The 17,591-nt window shown below is 43.1% G+C and overlaps 1 protein-coding gene across 3 annotated transcripts in view; it reads right to left on the bottom strand.

Annotated features, from left to right (window-relative positions):
• Positions 1-1,862: 1,862 nt before the first annotated feature.
• The window catches only part of LOC106951892 (zinc finger protein Aiolos-like), a 34,403-nt gene continuing 18,674 nt past the window's right edge, over positions 1,863-17,591 (bottom strand). Inside the window, exons 2-9 of one of the 3 annotated variants that reach the window (XM_015039663.1) lie at positions 15,615-15,900; positions 14,774-14,876; positions 14,352-14,459; positions 10,669-10,905; positions 7,422-7,589; positions 6,869-6,985; positions 5,982-6,095; positions 1,863-2,950 (exon numbers count right to left, since the gene is read on the bottom strand). In XM_015039663.1, the coding sequence (XP_014895149.1) occupies positions 2,322-2,950; positions 5,982-6,095; positions 6,869-6,985; positions 7,422-7,589; positions 10,669-10,905; positions 14,352-14,459; positions 14,774-14,825 (1,425 nt within the window). In that variant the 5' untranslated portion in view covers positions 14,826-14,876; positions 15,615-15,900 and the 3' untranslated portion in view covers positions 1,863-2,321. Of the gene's footprint in view, positions 2,951-5,981; positions 6,096-6,868; positions 6,986-7,421; positions 7,590-10,521; positions 10,906-14,351; positions 14,460-14,773; positions 14,877-15,614; positions 15,901-17,591 lie in introns of all 3 variants that reach the window. The other 2 variants (XM_015039661.1, XM_015039662.1) reach the window with 2 other exon arrangements.

Genomic DNA, 17,591 nt, shown 5'->3' with positions numbered 1-17,591 from the left:
ACAAGTAAGCAAAATGGCTTCCTAAAACCAGAAATAAAAAAAAGGAAAAACAAGATTCTCATCAACCTTCATCTCAAAATTTTGTGTACTTGAATCATAGTAAAGTTGCGCTTACTGTAGTTTGAATCTCACTAAATCTTCCACATGCAAAAAAAATACATTTAAAAATGATCAAATTTTTCCTTTATTTGTTTTAATGCATATGCAGGCATGTACTTTGCTAATTGCTTGTAGTGCTTTTAGTGGCTTGCCTGATTACTGAGCGCAAAAACTGACCAAGGGTTTCCCAACTTGAAACTAGAACATGGTCAGGTTGGGTTTGATGGAAGTCGGTATAAATAACCATAGGCGCTCTTTTCACTTCATTTCTTTCACCAATCTTCCGTCTAGTATCGTTAGCAAAGGGTAATGGACCTAAACTACTTGTCTTCTCATCTGTTTCAGCCAGCCAGCTCTACATCACAGATAATTTGTTTCGTTTTTGCTTTGTAACGTCTCTTCTGAGTACCTCGCGTGAGTCCCAGGCATCAGTCAGTAGATGTCACTAAAAACCCGACATCTTCTGAATGTACTGAGTCCAACTTCTTAACCCTGGGTTTTATGTTGGGAATGGGACTTTTTGGCACAAGCACATCCCTTCAATACTCAATAACACATTACTTCATTAAAAATGCCACTCACACTTCCATGAACGGGCAATTACATCCGCTTTAGTCAGAGTTTATTTACTCGGTATTGTGTACCGTTTACCCAGAAGACGAATGCCTTGAATTCATCGTCTTGTGCTTGGGAAAAGAGAAGCAGCAAAGCCGTGCTGATGTAATGAATGACTTGGCTTTTTAACTCGACATGTGGAATTGAAGCTGTGAAGACAGTTTGGCCTCACAAGTGTCACTTCTCTTCAAACCCAAACAGAGAAAGGGGAACTGGCTCTGATAGAGAGGACAGATAGTGAGGTAGCAGCTGGAAGAAGCTAACACCCTCCTCTGGTCTTAAAGCCAGCAAGGCGTGAACGAGTTCCTGCACTGCCATGTGGGCGAAGTGCATCCACACGCACGCGCAATCCGACGCACGGCCATGATGAAGTAGTTCTGTGGCTTGTCAATTTTTTTTTTTTGTGTGTGTGTGTGTGAGTGTGTTCACCAAAACTTCCCCACTGCACATTTTGGTCGTCAGCGGAAGTTTTTAAAAGTGTGTCATGTTGAAAATTCCCACAAAACCCTCATTTTTCAATGCATTTTTTTTTTTGCCCTACACACAGATAAATTCCCATTATCTGGAGTTTTACTGGCATGATGGTGGCAGCATCATGCTGTGGGGATTACTGTTACTATTCATTCTGTGGGTGAGGCGAGAATGAGGAGGAAGGAGAAACTGCTGACTGAAATTAATTTGTGTGCCTTTTCTCGTCCTTTCCTGACTGAATAATGAGTTAGCTGTTGTTCATTTAGACCGAGAGTCCTCAGCAATGCGTCCCGAGATCGTGACGACCCGGAGAGACGTCTGATGTGAAATATAACCAGTTTCTCGTCTTAGAAATAGTCAAGTGTAAGATCTGACACCTGTCAGGCATCAGTGGGACGATCCAGTAACTCATTTACATTGAAGGCACTGGAATAGTTTCCCTTATCTTGCAGCAACAAAAAAGTGATTCGGTTCTGTGCTTCGAGCAGTAAAACTGAGGCTTCTCTACCTCGTGGGAACGCTAAATGAGTATATTATTCTGGAGTGAGAAACCAGCACATTGTGCAGAGTGGTGTCCTTTGAAGCCGTGAACTGCAGATCTCTGAAAACCACAGCCTTAAAAAAAGAGACATGTGACCTTCGAGATAATAGGATGGTTTTTTTTGTTGTTTTTTTTTTTCTTTTCTGCAGTCAGTATTGGCAAACTTGAACATCTCTAAACGCTCTGCAGCTTGTGTGTGATGACAGAACCGCTCTTTTATTTTTTTAGTTTTCTTACATCTTTATACAGACAAAATAAAACAGTAGGTACAGCATAAATACAGTATTTTGTGCTGCTTTGTGTGAGTGGGAACACGCGGCTTTATGCAAAAAGACAACCTCGTTACGTACAAATATATGCATGCTGAGGAGTAGAAATGCTCCTGCAATAACTCTTTACAGGCCATCTTTTCAGATGGATGACTAAGAACAGCCGCCACACTCCCACGACGTTTATACTCACACACACTTTAACAAACGCCGAGGACAGACAGAGCCGCCACTTTATGCTTTCATTTCTAATACTACCAGCTACTTGTATGACTAAGTCGCTGTCTGTCTCCATGGCGGTGACCGTTTGTGTGCATGAACGCAGTCTACTTGAGTTCTAGGCGGTGCTCGCCGCGGGCTATGTGGGAGGAGAACTCGTAACGGTCCCGGCTGCGGTGGCCACAGACGTTGCATTCGAGCGGGTCGCGGAAGCCGTGGCATCCCATGTGGATGGTGAACATGACATAGTCCAGGAAGAGCACCCTGCAGTGGCCGCAGGGGTACACGGCTCCGGGCGGCGCCCCGGACTCTCCGTCCGCCCGCATGACCCGCAGGGCCTCGAGGGGCGTCAGCGGAAAGGGCTGGCTATGTGGGTGCGGGACGCCGTTCTGGTGATTGATTCCCCCCAGCAGGTGACCCAGGCTGTACATGACGGGCTGGGTCATCTGGGAGGCGGCGTCGTGGAAGGAGTCCATGCTGAGGGGCGGCTGTGCTCCGTGAGGAAGGCCCAGGAGGGGCATCTTGTGGCCATTGGTGAGGCTGATTGGGTTGATATCGGTGCGGTTTAACGGGATGGGGTACGGTCTGTGGGTGGGAGGTGGGTCGCCATCTGGGCCTGCAAGGACTGTCTGCAGCTGGCCCTCTGGCCCAGGTGAGCCGGGTGGAGGGTCCTTTATGTCAGATCGGTGGAGCAGCTCCCTGTTAAAGCTCAGGTCCAGGCAGACCCCGTTGTCGCCTACACCAGTGACACAAGAGAGCGCTGAAGATTCAACATGGGCTGGTTTCACATACTTCACTGAAGAGCATCACAGTACCTTGTTAAAGTATTAATACCGGTTGCACTTTTTCCACATTTTGTCACGTTGTAGCCACAAAAATCAATGTTTTTTTTCAGTTTTTCTACACACTGCAAAAACAAACTGGTCCAGATTTGAGTTCAAATACCTTATTTACATTATAACTTGGAATTAAATATTGGTGCAGTTTAACTTCTAATACGGGAAAAGTGACTCGTTCCACAGAGAGATTGTTTCACTTATAACGAGTATTTTTTTCATCAATATTAAGGAATCATTAACTTAAGACAAGGTATCTCTTGCTGAAAAGTTGCTTATTAGTTAGTAGTTAGCTGCTAACTGTTCTCTTTCTCACTGTTTATTCAATGTCACATGCAGTTTTTATTTTAATTATGTAAAGCACTTTGAAATGCCTTGCTGCTGAAATGTGCTATACAAATAAAATTTGATTGATTGATAGTTTTGACTTATTTCAAGTGTACAAAGATATTTGCAGTAGAAATCAGACAGAAAAATACTTAGCAAGATTTTGTGTTTTTTGCAGTGTGATTGACCAACACAAAGAAAAGTAATCTTGCGAAGGAGGAGGAAAACAAGTCAGGGTGTTTAAAATCTCTACTGCAGTGAACATTTGTATTCATCCCCTTATAGTTTGTCTGTCACATAAACTCCCAATATAATACAGTGAAGTTTGTGGTTTCGACGTGACAAAGGGCTAAGAATACTTTTGCAAGGCACTGCACATGGACAAGCAGCAGAAAACTGCAGTCAGAGCGCTTATTGCTTACAGATGGGCAAGAGCTTAGACAGATCCAGATGGGGCTCACTGGGGTCCTCGCTTTGGTGTGCAGCACGCACAGCGCAAAAAAATGTGCACCCCATTTGGCTAACCTGGTGCGCAGGCACGTCGTGGGACAAAAGAAGCTTAAAAGCAAGAAAACATCCTGAGCCAGGAGAGGACAGAGGGCTGAGAGGAAGCAGACGGCGCAGACGAAGGTCTTTGTTGCAGCTGCTACAGAAGTATCGACAGAGAAACACCTGCTCACGTTTCTCGCCTCCCGCTTGTTCTATCTTTCTCTGTGGTTGCAGACTCTCTTACTTCTCTTTTCCCCTGTGGTTGTCATATTGAAAGATCTCACTTCATTTGCCAAGCTGATAGACGTAGGAGTGTTGTGTGTGTGTGTGTGTGTCTTAGTTGATATGTATGTGTGTGTGTGTGTGTGTGTGTGCTCGCGGGAAGCTTGAGGCGTGATTGCGAAACTACAACCCCAATGTTGAGCTTAACCAGAGAGGTGAGAGGAGACTTGAAAAATTGTGCGTATGCTCAAAGTTTGGGAAATGACAGCGCCAACTCAGCCGTTTACTGAAACTGATACCTTCAGATCATTCATCACTCCAGCGGATTATCCGAGTCCAATTCAAAGCAAAGAAAATGAGTAATACTACTGAGAACTTTCAGAATCATATTTCTTTTGTTTTTTTGGGTTTTTTTTTACATAAATTTGTTCAATTAACCATGGACGGTCACACACACCCAACACTGACACCGCTCTGGGCAGAAAATCTAGGGCAGTGGGAAGCACTTTGTGGTGTGAGCCAGGTGTTCTGGCCCCAGTTCTCGTCTGGCAGGAGACAGACGCCAGCAAAGATACACAGACAAACAAGAAGCTCAGGCAGACAGAAATCATTTACAACAGACTTCTTTATTTAAAGACCTTTAAAGCATCGCTACAAGCAAACTGTTGTGAACTTGAGAAAAAGGCAGCAGCATTTACAGAAGGAGCTGTCAGGGGGGGAAAATAGATGCAACTTAACACATGAAGTGTCTTGCAAAAGGTTACCATCCACACACTTCAGTTGATTTCGCCAGGATCGCATGCGACAGACCAAAACCAATTACCTTATAATTGTAGATTCAAATGGAAACGATGCACGATTTTCAAACATCCTTTCTATAACGAAAAGAACCTAAAAAAAAAGTTGTGATATGCTTTCTCCCCCCTTTCATCTGCTACCCCTAAATAGAATCCAGTCCGACCATTTCCTGCACCTCATCAGTACATAAACTCCACCTGTGTGTAATTTAATCTCAGTACGACTCCAGCTGTTCTGCGAAAACCTCAAAGGTTTATTAGAGAACATTAGTGAATAAACAGCCTCGTCAGGCTGTGGAGAAGTTTAAAGTCATGTTATTTTGCGGACGACACCATAAATATGCGCCATTAGAAGAGAACCTTTTGGCCTCATTATTCTGAACACATCATTCCCAAGGGGAGCCACGGTTTTGGCATTAATGAAGGAACAGCCTGACCAAGACCAGGGAACACAGCATGGAGCTCTGGGATAAGGTCTGGAACCGGGACACATTAAGACACAACATGCCAATTATTTTCTGCCAAGACAAGGGTGTCACTTAAAGTCGATAGGTTGGGCAAGGAGAAGACTTTGGGTTTTTTTTTTAGAGAAGCGGCCAAGAGGCACCAGTTACTCCACAGCTCAGGAAGGAGAAGAGGATATAACCAAAACTACATTTTTGACCTACATACAAAAGATGTTGGTGGCAGCATCATACCCTGGGAGTGTTTTTCTTTAGCTAGAAGATGATGCATGGAGTTAAATACAAGGCAATTCTGGGAAAATTGTTATGGAAATGAACCAAGAGCTCCAACCGAGTGATTGAGATCAAAGCAAAAACACAATCGTGTTCTAATTTTTGTTGGTCTGTCGCATCAAACTCCAAATAAACACACTGAAGTGTGAGGCAGAAAAGCTCAGGGGGTGTCAAGACTTTTTGCAAGGCACTGGTAACATGTCAAAAACAACAGCAGCAATTGCAGCAAAAGCTAGTTTGAAAACTGGTGTAATTTCATTTAAAAACACAAACGTAAGAACGCAGCATGTTAAATAAGGTTGCTGTACAAAAGTACGCCCTTTTGGCAGTTTGAGGTACGCCACCGTGCTTGCTCTTACCAGTGAACTTCTGTGGCATTGAACTTTTCCGCTTGGCAACGTTGCTGGCGAGCCTGTCGAGAAGCAGCGCGCGCTCTGAGCCCATCTGAGACCTGGCTGTGTGGCTGTCCTCTGCTGGACCACAAAACGACAATGAAAGAAAGAAAGAAAAAGAAAAAAAGAGTAAGAAAGACGACAGCAACGTCAAGAAAACGAAGACCTGTTGCCAAGCCACCGCTCTTCATAAAATGAAGCGCAAATAAATAAATAAACCAGCGAGGAGGAACAACTCATTAATTTGACATTAGATGCTCCTCTGACCTCACTTCCTGTTTTTTTTTTCTTTTTTCTTTACCTCATCAGTGAAGGAGGAGAGACCACAGGATGAGGATGTACTTCCTCACCACTATAGCACTATCAAGCAAAACTTACGACATTCGGTGACCACAGAAACAGTGTGCCTTCTTGTGTGTTGCAATCGTGCAACTGTCCTGCCGGTACAATAAGGTGCAGTCGGCAGCGGGGGCCGACGTCTTACGCGAGCGTGCCTGCGCTGGGCCGGCCCGGGCCCAAACGTTTGCCCTATTTGGCTTCCCCTTTGCTGATACAGACATGAGAAGCGGTCTCCTCTGCACTGAGCCATCACACCACAGCAGCCATAACCTATTTAGTCTGTAATCATGGGGCACCAGCTATAAGTTCATTAATTTAATGAGGCCATAAAAACAGGATCTGCTGGCTTTTTAACTGCGCGCCCGCTGCGTACGCTCACGAACGAACGCAAGAAGGAAAGAAAAAAAAAAACAACAAAAAAAAGGGCAACAGTGTGTTTTCGTGGACTCGATGGCTGCAGCAGCTGCATGTGTGAAGTTTCGGAGATGTTTTCAGAGAGTGTGACGGCTGCTCACCTCTCTCGGCGGGACCTTTGCTCTGAATGTACACATGGCACCTCTCTCTGTGCTCGTCGAGGGAGCTCCGCTGCTTGTAGCTGCGACTGCAGTGGTTGCACTTGAAGGGCTTCTCTACTGCGAGCAAGAGTTTCAGTTAATCACCAAAAAACATTGACGGCATGAAAACTGGCACAGCACGTATGATTTCACAAAGTGTGCAGTTTCGCTCAAAACTGATTAGGTGTTTCTTTTTGCCTTTTTTTTTTTTTTGAGAAAAAAAAAACACGTGACTTGAAAGTGAATGAGTAAGTTTCCAGAGGCGATTGAGTAAAAGATATCATAATGCAATGTGTGTTGTTTGCAAGAACGCACGGCGGGGCTGTTACTGGAAAAGCCAAGAGCCCTCCCGCAAAACCTCACGAGCCGAGATTCAAAAGGGAGAGAGAACCTAGACCCAAAGGAGTAACTGACATGGCACTGTTTGCAGGTGCATACGATATATGGGCGGCTTTGACGCCGTGTGTGCGTGCTGAGTGATTAAGAACGCATGCATCATGTGGCTGGCTGCTACCAGAATGGGTGCGCAGGTGCCCGCTGAGAGCGTCGCGTCGTCGGCAGGCGTAGCTGCACATCGGGCATTTGAAAGGCTTCTCTCCGGAGTGCAGTTTGATGTGGCGAAGCAGGTTTCCCTTCTGGGTGAAGGAGGCCCCACACTGAGTGCAGTGGAATGGCCTCTCACCTGAGAAACAAAAAAAAAAAAAAAAAAAAAACCCAGAGGAGAGGGAAAAAAAAAAAAAAAAAAAAAAAAACGAAACCCACATGGTTTAACTCATTAAATTGCAGAAGAAACTTATTGCATATTTGCTGCTTCTATTGGCTTGCTGGTCATGGCATTGATATATAAATATACATAAAAAATGCATTTCTGTTTTGTTTTTTTTTTTTTGCAATTACTGTGTAGTTTCCCATTATTACAGTGAATTGCAAAACACAGAATCATTCACCATCTTTTGAAAGGGGAACAAAGCAACATCCACTGATTGTCGAGAGAAGACGTTCTCACGACTCAGACCACCAAGCCAGTTGTGCGCAAGATGGTGAAAACGGCCTCGGCCGAAAGCGGTGCAACGCGTCACATGTTCCCCCACGAGTCCAGCTGACGGGGACTAAAGCTAGTTCGGCCGTCTGGTAGCGTCTCAACTAGAATGTACTCTTTGAAAGGTGGGCATCGTCTACAAGATTTTTCAACCTTATCTTTACATTTGTCATTTTTAGAAAAGCTCCCCCATCATTTATAGAACTGTCTTCATCAGTACAGAAAAAAACAAAAACAAAAAAAGGATCCAAAATGCTACAATACAGCACGTTCTATACGTGATACTGCAATGCATTCACTGAAATGCCCCCAAAAACACAGCAGTAGTTGGGCAGCATGTTGAACAGCGTGTTTCTTCAGACTGGAGGCAGGATTGTTGCTTTGCAGCGACCAAGCCAGAGTCATGACTTGAATCTGATAATCTGAGAAGCTAGCTAAAGATTAGGGTAATGGCAAGCAAGCCATTTGATTAAAAACCTCTAATCTACCAAAAATAAATAGTCAAAAAACCAACAGACGTATGCAAAAAAACCCGGTCAGCTATTTTAAGAAGGGTTTAATGCCAATAACATCTTTTCCACCGACAACTGAGAAAGGTGTGCATAATTTTAATCATGCCTTTTTTTTTTTTTTTTGAAAAATGTAAATGAAACAGAGAAAAGGATGTCCCTTTTAGATTGTCTTTTTATTTTTTATTTTTGGTGTGAAATGTCAGACAGAAACCTTTTGATTGAATGAAAAAAAAGAAAAGAAAAATGTAAATCTACTAGAAGTATGAATCATTTGGACTCAACTGTACCGGTAACCCAGATGAGGCGTTTGGAGGTTTGCTTCTGTAGTAGTGATGGGTAATAAGTGACAAAACCTGATGTGGAAGGTTCCCACACATTTTCTATTTCAAAATTCCACACCGAATTTTCAGGTTTTGTGGTGTACTAGAAATTGCGACGAGATTTGTTGACATTGAAAACTCCACCGCAGCAGTCAGCTCTTATTACATGCATGTTTCACAGACAAAGAAACTCAAAGCCGTTCCACTATTTTTGGAATTTGGACGCGTCGTTGCTCCGGCTCCATTTGAAAATCTAAAATGGATTCTTTTTTCTTTTAAAAGCAAAACATAGAATCTTTAATGCCGTTATTCTGCCCATTAAGTTGTTAATAACTTTAAGAGGCTGCTTCACAAAAGCAAATTAATGTCTACCATCCTAAAAATAAATGTTTCCGGATGGTGCGCTGCAGAACAGTAGAGCAGGTGCCCCGCATCCAGAGGCTATTACTCCTCAACCAAGCCGTATGAGGCTCCATTACTGACTTGAGCTGCATGTGTTCCCCTTTCTCTCGCTGCCAATTTTCTGTATGAATACTGCAAATAAAGGCCAGAAGACCAAGTGTTTCTGGTCTTTTTTAGTAGCGTTACTGAACACATTTAGAGCCCCATAAACAAGTATTGCTCATCGCTTATGCCATCATTGAGGCCTTTACTGCTAAACAGCACAGAAAAGCTGCATTTAGCTGGAATTTCAAATGATGCCCTCGAACATCAAAGTCAGTTTCTGGGGCTCCAAACGTCAGTTTATCGTCATCCCCATAATTTACAGTTCTCATCACATCTCCCCCCTCCCCCTCCTCCCCACACAATTAAAAACAAAACAATAATTACCCATTCCTAGCATTATGGGCATAATGGGCTTCTCGTACAGGGACAGCAAATATCAGTAAAACTATAGCCATGCGTACGCCTTTGTGGGGTCTCAAATTAGTGTTCAAAAATTCGGTTCACATGGCGACTCATTTGGGGCCCATATGCTCCCACTTTCTAGCCAGGGCTTACCTGTAATCATAGTTACAGGGGCAATTTAGGTGGAACCCACTGGCGACCTGTTGCATCCAATACGGGGCCATTTTCCAGTTCATTTCCTGCTTATCAGGAATTGATATGAACTGGCATTTGAAATCAGTAAAATTCAGCGTTTGCAAAAATATCTTAAAAAGAAACTATTTGGGAACATCTTAAATCTGCATGGGGACCCTGGGACTTTCCTGAAGTCTGGTTCAGTTTACAAAACCTATAAAAGGAAACAAGAAACAAACAAGAACTAGCAGTGGAGATCTGAAAGTGTTAATCATCAGCAAATAGGTGCTACACCATCAGGGCAACCGCGGGACGCCGGCGTTTTTATGGCGTTCGTGACTCGCTCCCGTCAAACGTGCGTCTCAGTGAGGAAAAGACGTCAAGTTTTGCGTCGAGTCCAAAATTTTGACTGTTTTCCATCCTGCATCTTAGGCTCTTTGCATGCTCATCTGAACTCTATCTGCAATTGCCATCAAATCAAACAGTTAGCTGTTCTGTGCTCGTCAGTGAACTACAATGGAAGATATTTCACAACCAGATCCCGCCTGCCGATTAGGTGGCAGCGACGTGCCAAATGCACGCAGAACAAACGTACTGACCCCATCAATAAGAGACGATTCCGTTGGTATCAGATAGATGATCGTGCAGCTGTTTGTCTGTTTCAGGTCAACTGCTGTTGTATGATTTTTTTTTTTTGTTGTTGTTGTTTTTGGTGCTTACCAGTGTGGCTGCGCTTGTGCACTAGCAGCACATTAATGCTGATGCAGGAGAGACCGCAGATGTCGCAGCTGAGTTTCCCCTGTGTCGGAACGCGGGGCGCCGTGGATCCGGGCGCGTAGCCCCCGTCTGCAGCCTCATCCAACGCACCTGTCGTTTGGCCGTCTGGCAGGGACGCCGCTTCGTAGCGCGAGTAGTCGACCAGTGACAGGTCCTGCGGCTCGTTCATGCCTTCCTCATTCCTCTGCTCGTCGTTGTCCTCCTCTGTCCTGTCCTCGTCAACGCCTTCCTCCATCCCGTCCTCGCTGTCTCCCTCCGCTTCCTCTTTGGGCACAATCACTGCGTGCTCAGCACCGTCCGGCTCCTCGGCTTCGGTTTTTATCACGCCTAGACAGGACATCGGAGTAATAAAGAAGCAAGGCAAACATTTAGAGACCTTTCTAATCGCATGTGTAGAGACTTAAACTGAACCCTACGAGAACAACTAACATGTAAAACATTTCCCACTTCCAAATAAGGAGCTTAAAAAGCTAGAGGAGCCAGAATGCGAAACAGACACGTCTTCACTTCTACTTTTATATTTAAAGTTCGATATTAGCACAGGCACGTCTCCAAAGTGTGGGGAGCTTAATTTGGGCCGACGTTTAGTGTCTCAGAGATTCAGTAGATGTGCGCCTGAGATAAGAGGAGAGCGTTTCCTATGAATACGCAGAAAGTAGAACCAGGACAGGAGAAAAGCACAACAGGCGCCTCACACAGACAAAACCAGTTCCCTTTGCTTTAAAGGAGTTGGTGTGTTCATCAGCACTGTCACAAGTAATAATATGACCTGCTTTTTTTTTTTTTTTTTCTTTATGGACCCTGTTTATAGCCACAAGATGTCAACGTACAGTGTCCTACAAAAGAGTTCCCTTCACTTTTTCACTTTTTCTCATGTCAGAACTAAAAACGCCAATGCATGTAATGTCATTGGGATGTTTTGTAATAGTTTTGCACAAAGTAGTTCATGACTGTGAAGTGGAAGGAAACGCATGTTTTTCTACAACCCAAAAATTTGAAAAGTGCTGCATGCATTTTGAATTCAGCCCTCCTCCGTCGACAGCGTGTAGAACCACCTCAAAGTTTCATGTCTTGTGGGGTATGCTCTAGCAGCGCTGCACATCTGGTGACTGATTTTGTTACTTTTTCTTTGTAAGATAGCTCAAGCTCAGTCAGGTGAGCATCTCTAAGCAAAACATTTCGAGTTTTGCCTCTTGTTCTAAGTAGGATCAAGCTCTGGACTTTGACTGGGCCATTCCAACACACAAACGAGCTTTGACCTAGTCCACTCTACTGTAGCTCTCGCTGCACGCTTCTCGCCATTGCCCCGCTCAGAGGTGAAACTCAAGTCTCAGGTTCTCTTCTAACACTGCTGTGTATTTAGCTCCATCCACCTTCCCATCAACTCTGACCGGTTTCTCTGATAATGCTTCGCAAAACCATTGTCAATGCACGATGCTGCGAAAACCATGATTCACATGTGATGTGCAGTTTTACTTTTCCACCATTTAGATCAAGATCGTTTTGCATGTAGGCCAAAATCTTCACTTGAGCTGTTGATCGCTGCAGCTCCTCCAGAGTTACCGTACGGCTCTAGATCGTTCTGTGCTCTCCTTACCCAGCTGGTCAATTCGGTGGACAGCTATGAAGGCACATTGTTGGCACTAGATTATATTTAGGAGTATCAGAATAAATATGGTTGAACACAAAGACACACAACCAAATGAAAAACAATGAGGTCTGTGTTCGTAAAATGACAAAATGCAGAGAACTACTTACATTTACTCAGCTAAATTCGAGTAGCTTTTGTGAAAAAAACAAAAAACAAAAAACATTTAGACGTAGGTTTACTTTTTACTTGAGTAGTATTTGTTATAAAGTATCACTACTTTTACTTGAGAAAGTCTTCTGGATACTCTACACATTGCAATAAACTCCACTTCATGAAAAACAGGCTTGAAAATGCTCACTAGAAGTTATTTACATTGTTCTAACACAGTTATAAAGCTTCAGCATTAGTTTTAGAAGTTCGATATTCAACAAATTGGATTTGGAAGACACTGTCTTGTGCCTGAATTTGTCATTTTCATTTTAAACTTTAAAACACCAGAATTTGCCACATAGATTTACTTTTGTCCGTCTGATGACATCAAATGATCCGTACTTGAGCAGCCTTTTCAAAAGCGTTTTACTCTTCAGTAATTTGTTGCATGATTACATTGTACTTTTACTTGAGCAAAATATAGTGAAGGAATGCTCTTCTTACTATATCTGCCTCTGACAAAATGTGGAAAACCTTTTGAGGAACACTTTTGACAGGCACTGTGTGCTTCACCATGACAGCTTAGAGGAATCCGCTTGCTGAATGCACAGTTATCAGCACCGCAGCTGCTGACATGCAGAGTCCTGAGGCTCATCTTGCAGGACCTCTCACCTAGCCTCTTGCTAAGCGTGAACCAGCCCTGAGAGCTACTCAGTTCCATCCAGAAACCACACTGTGGTCTTGGCGGTGGCTGATGATGAGCTAAAGAGCAGCGCCTTGTATTGTGGAGAGCGCTCAGAGGTGCTATGGAAACTTTGCAAGCACAGAGATCTGTGACACCCAATATAGAGTCCAGGGTCTCTGAGAGCAGTGAACCGCAGGGCCGTGCAGCAGAACGCAGAGCAGGGCTTTAGGAAGTGCACCCGGTCGGCTAGATGGCAGCCAACCAGAAATAAGAAGGGAGCGCCGCCTGCACACGATGTTCTCTTCTCAACACTGAGGACTGAAGCTAAGAAACTTTTGGAGCTGGAACAAACTGTTACGATTGGCTACTTGCTGTTAACTGACACAGAGTCTGGGACCCCCTGGCAAATTCAACATTTCCAATTAATTAACATGCAGTGGAGACGAGATACAGTTCAACGTCCCACTAAAAATCGATTAATGAAAATGAACGGAATTGAAGTTTGGTTTATATACTTCATGGGAATTAATGAAATCTTAAAACAAAATTGTGGATACTGACAGAAAATGGAGAGTAGGGCTGGATTACAGTTTCTCTTCCAGACTTCCTTATTTTTTTTTACTCTATCTAAACAAATAAAGTATTAATCACTTATCTAATAAGTAGCAGTCGCTCCACTTGTCCATTTTTCCCCAAAATCTGTAGTTCTATAATAATCTCATTCTACTGGAAGCTGCGAAAGGACAATATGTCTGACGGTAAATATTAGAAATTAGATCCGTTTAACTATCAATTCCTGCATGTCTTAAAATTCTCAGGTTTTGCTTCTTTGGCATTTAAAATTATCTAAAGCAGGGGGAGCTGTGGTGGTGCAGGGGTTGAGCTTGGCCCACATGTGGGGGGCCTTGGTCCTCAACGCCGCTGTCACGGGTTTGATTCCTGGCCTGGCGACCTTTGCCGCATGTCTTCCTCCTTCTCTCATTACCCACTTACCTGTCAATTCACTATAAAATAAAGACCACTAGAGCCAATAAAACCTTTTTTTAAAAAAAATATGCATAGCAATTTCTCTATGTGATAGAACAGTCTTACAGCCTATTTTGACCGTGATAATCTTGGAAGAGAGATTTCCAGTCTCCTAACTAAATAAATAAAGGTAAACAAACTACAAATTGTACCAACAAATGCTTCATTTCCACAAAGAAAAAAAATAATACTGCATTTTCATTAGCTCTCTGGTATTTGCAGTTGTACTTTTTCTTTAGCAAGCTGCTTAAAATGTAAGATGAACTGCAAATTCATTCGTTGAGAAGTAAATTGTGCATATGTGAGAGTGTGTGCACATACGTGCATCCATGACAGCATCCGAGTGCATTCCATTCACAGTGACAGAGGCGTCTTCCTTCTGCTCTTCCTCCTCATGCGCCTTCACCTCAGCAGCCTCGCTGCAAGCTTCTGTATAGGCGCACAAATCAATTCTCGTAATCAGTTTCTCGTCAATTAAAAATAAAACCACCAAAGAGTTTTGTTACACGAAGAAATGAATATTCATATATTCCCTTTTAGCAATTAACACACAGAAAATCTTTTTTCGCACGCTCTGCAGAGACACAAAGTCATTTATCATGTTTGCAGCTTGCACAAATTCCACAAATACGTCTCGATCTTTTTGAAACAGTGCTTCAGGTCAGACGGTGGTTTCTGCGGAGGAATGAGCTCAGACTGATCACGTATGTTTTCAAATTCAAGAACAGGAATGAGATGCTCACCCATCTCGTCCTCCTCTGGGGATGCGACTTCAGGATGCTTGTCTGTGCTCATGGCGAGATGCTGGTAGTTTGAAGGTCTTACTTCTCAGGTCCAGTTGGGTTCCTGCGCCGGGCAATTTTAGAACCAGGTTTGTGAGGAGGAGTTCACAGAGCGGTGACAATGTGAAAGGGCAAATGTGTTCCCCACATTCATCCTGCCGCTTTAATATAGGATTAATATAACATTTCACAGCCCTATTAAAAGATATTCTGACTATTTCAATGAAGCCTGTGAAGAAATAGAAGCAACACTTGTCTCTGACTGTTCCTGTTGGTTGGACAGCATAAAAAAGAAGTTCACAAAAATAAAAGTGGGTGAAAGCCCACGGTTGATTGCTCGACCCTGTCTCTACATTTAGCCTTATGAGAAAGACAAGATATTCTCTCTGCACACGTATTTCCTGCTGGGTTTGTACACAGGAGTGAATGTAAAAGAGCTTTCCACTCCAGCAGCCGAAACCTCCTACACTTGTGGCCATAGTTTGAAAACGAACATCCATCCTACTGCGCATTTCTAATTAAAGATGCTACAGAGGCACCTCCACGGGTCACAGAGGAGTTGAGAAAGTTAATTCGAGTTTGAAAGCCTCTATGAGACATGATAGTAAAGAAAAACGACAAAAAAATACAAAAAGTTACAGTGTTCTTCTAGTAGTTCTCACAAGCTCAAAATGAAATTGAGAAGTGTGTGTCCACATGTTGCAGTTACTGCTAGGACCCACTTTTTTTTTTTTTTTTTTTGAACAATTCATCTCATTACCTTATCACCTCTAAGGTTTGGATATTGCTGAAGCTATCTTACCTTCCAGTTGCTCAGCACCCAGAGGAGAGGAAAGTTGCTCTGGTATTTCCCCACTCCACCGCTGGACTTTCTCTGAATATGGATCCTGCGCAGCGTGACTACGGTGAACGCTGGAGAGATCCCTTAAAGGAACAGGAACTTAATGAGAACAAGGTGGAGCAACAAAGACTTCGCATCCAGTAGAACGGCGCGAGCAGCTCAGACGGCACCAGAGCAGTCGGGGTGAAACTCAGCCTATCAGCTGTTTCCGCTGGGCCTGGATGTGAAGACTCTGCCGCACCACATCCTAATAAAAGGAAACAGACAGTGGATTAGGCTTTTGACATAATTTCTCCCAGTCCTCACTGTCAACGACTTGTTTCGATTTAAGGAGCTATAGCTCCATCTTGTGGCCAAACCAGAGAACTGCTTTTCACAGCAATTTACTTCTACTTCATATTGGTGAACTAATCAGTATTTATTGATATTGACTGATATTAAATGTTTATCATGTTATAGGCTTTTCAGCCATATCACACAGTCATACTCAGGCTCCTGTGGCACTTTTTTAATAAACCTACAATACATAAATAAAAAAAATAAATAAATAAAAAGTTGTGTTAACCTACTTATTCTGGTCTAAATAGAGGAGTAGGTAGTTTACTGTGTTGAAACTTGACTGAAAAACCTCCATAATATTGTCTTCATCTTAAAAGGGCTGAGAAAGGATGACTATAAAAATTTCGAAATGAAAGGCAACTTGGAGATGGGCCTAAAATTTGCTAAAACAATCTGGCCACAGCCAGGTTTCTAAAATAGAGGCTGCACCGCATTGTAAAAGGTGCAGGGACAATGCCTGACGGCAAACAGCTGTTTAGAGTAGTGAGGATGATCTGCTCTATGCTGGGTGAAGCCTCCTTAAAGAAGTGAAGTGGAGCAGGATCACGAGGAGATTCCCATAGCTATATCTTCAACTCTATCCTTAAAAAAAAAAAAAGGTCAGATTCACTGGTTCAAATTTATCAAACACAGATGGACAGCGGATCAAACAAGAAGGATCACAAGCAGATACTGAGATGAGGGCTCTTGCAGCAACTAGCTTTTCTAAGATAAAGTCATTACGTTTCAGAACACACTTCTAGGCAGGCAGGTTGTGGGGCTTTCAGAACCGAGTCAATCAATTTAAACAGTAGGCGTGAGCTATTTTGACAGGACACAATAATGTTGGATAGATCTTTAACAGTGTTCTGATAATGGCGCCAGCACTTCTTGAGGACCTGGAAGGAAATCTGCAATTTATCTTTTTGTGTTTTTAATCCCGAAGTTCAATTTATCCTTTTAATATCCCACATGTGGGATGTAAAAAAGTATGTTCTGCTATGCTGCAAGAAGAAAAAAAAAAAAAGGCACAAAGAAACTTAGTAAGAAAATAACTTTACAGTGAACATTTAGTTCTAACTCCTAAATGAAGTCAAAAGACGCCAAAAGAATCCTCTTTGTGATGTGGGAGCACTTTTTGCTTACCTTCTAGTCACCCCTTACTCCATTATATCTCTGCTCTTTTAAGGCAATGCCTTCGATTCTGTTTTGTGTGCAATGGCACATTTGTAATAGCTAACCAAATTGCTGATTCGCCAAACACACACTGTGCCAGTGTGCTTGTGCTACCAAAGAACTATAAAAAAAAAAAAAAAAAATCAATCTTTTACAAGGATCTTTGAGTTCGGTTTTAAAACCGTTCCCCCATCAAAGCAAATGCCAAGGATGTGTCCGATAAATTCCCACTTGACGTTTTGAACTTTAACGTGCCGACCATAACCTGCTGTGCACCCCTCACATCTGGTCCTATGTCGCATTTTATTGTCTCCATCCCCTCACCCTCCTTCTGTTCTTGTAATTTTTCAACTCTCAGCAAAAAAAAAAAAAAAAAAAAATGGGCCCAAAAAAAAAAAAAAAACCCCCCCCCCCCCAACACACTTTTTTTTTACACAAAACCCC

Source organism: Poecilia latipinna, unplaced genomic scaffold, assembly GCF_001443285.1.
Source record: "Poecilia latipinna isolate Pla-1442-1.1 unplaced genomic scaffold, P_latipinna-1.0 Scaffold478, whole genome shotgun sequence".
Lineage (NCBI taxonomy): Eukaryota > Metazoa > Chordata > Actinopteri > Cyprinodontiformes > Poeciliidae > Poecilia > Poecilia latipinna.
This window is presented reverse-complemented; position numbering and strand designations above follow the sequence as displayed.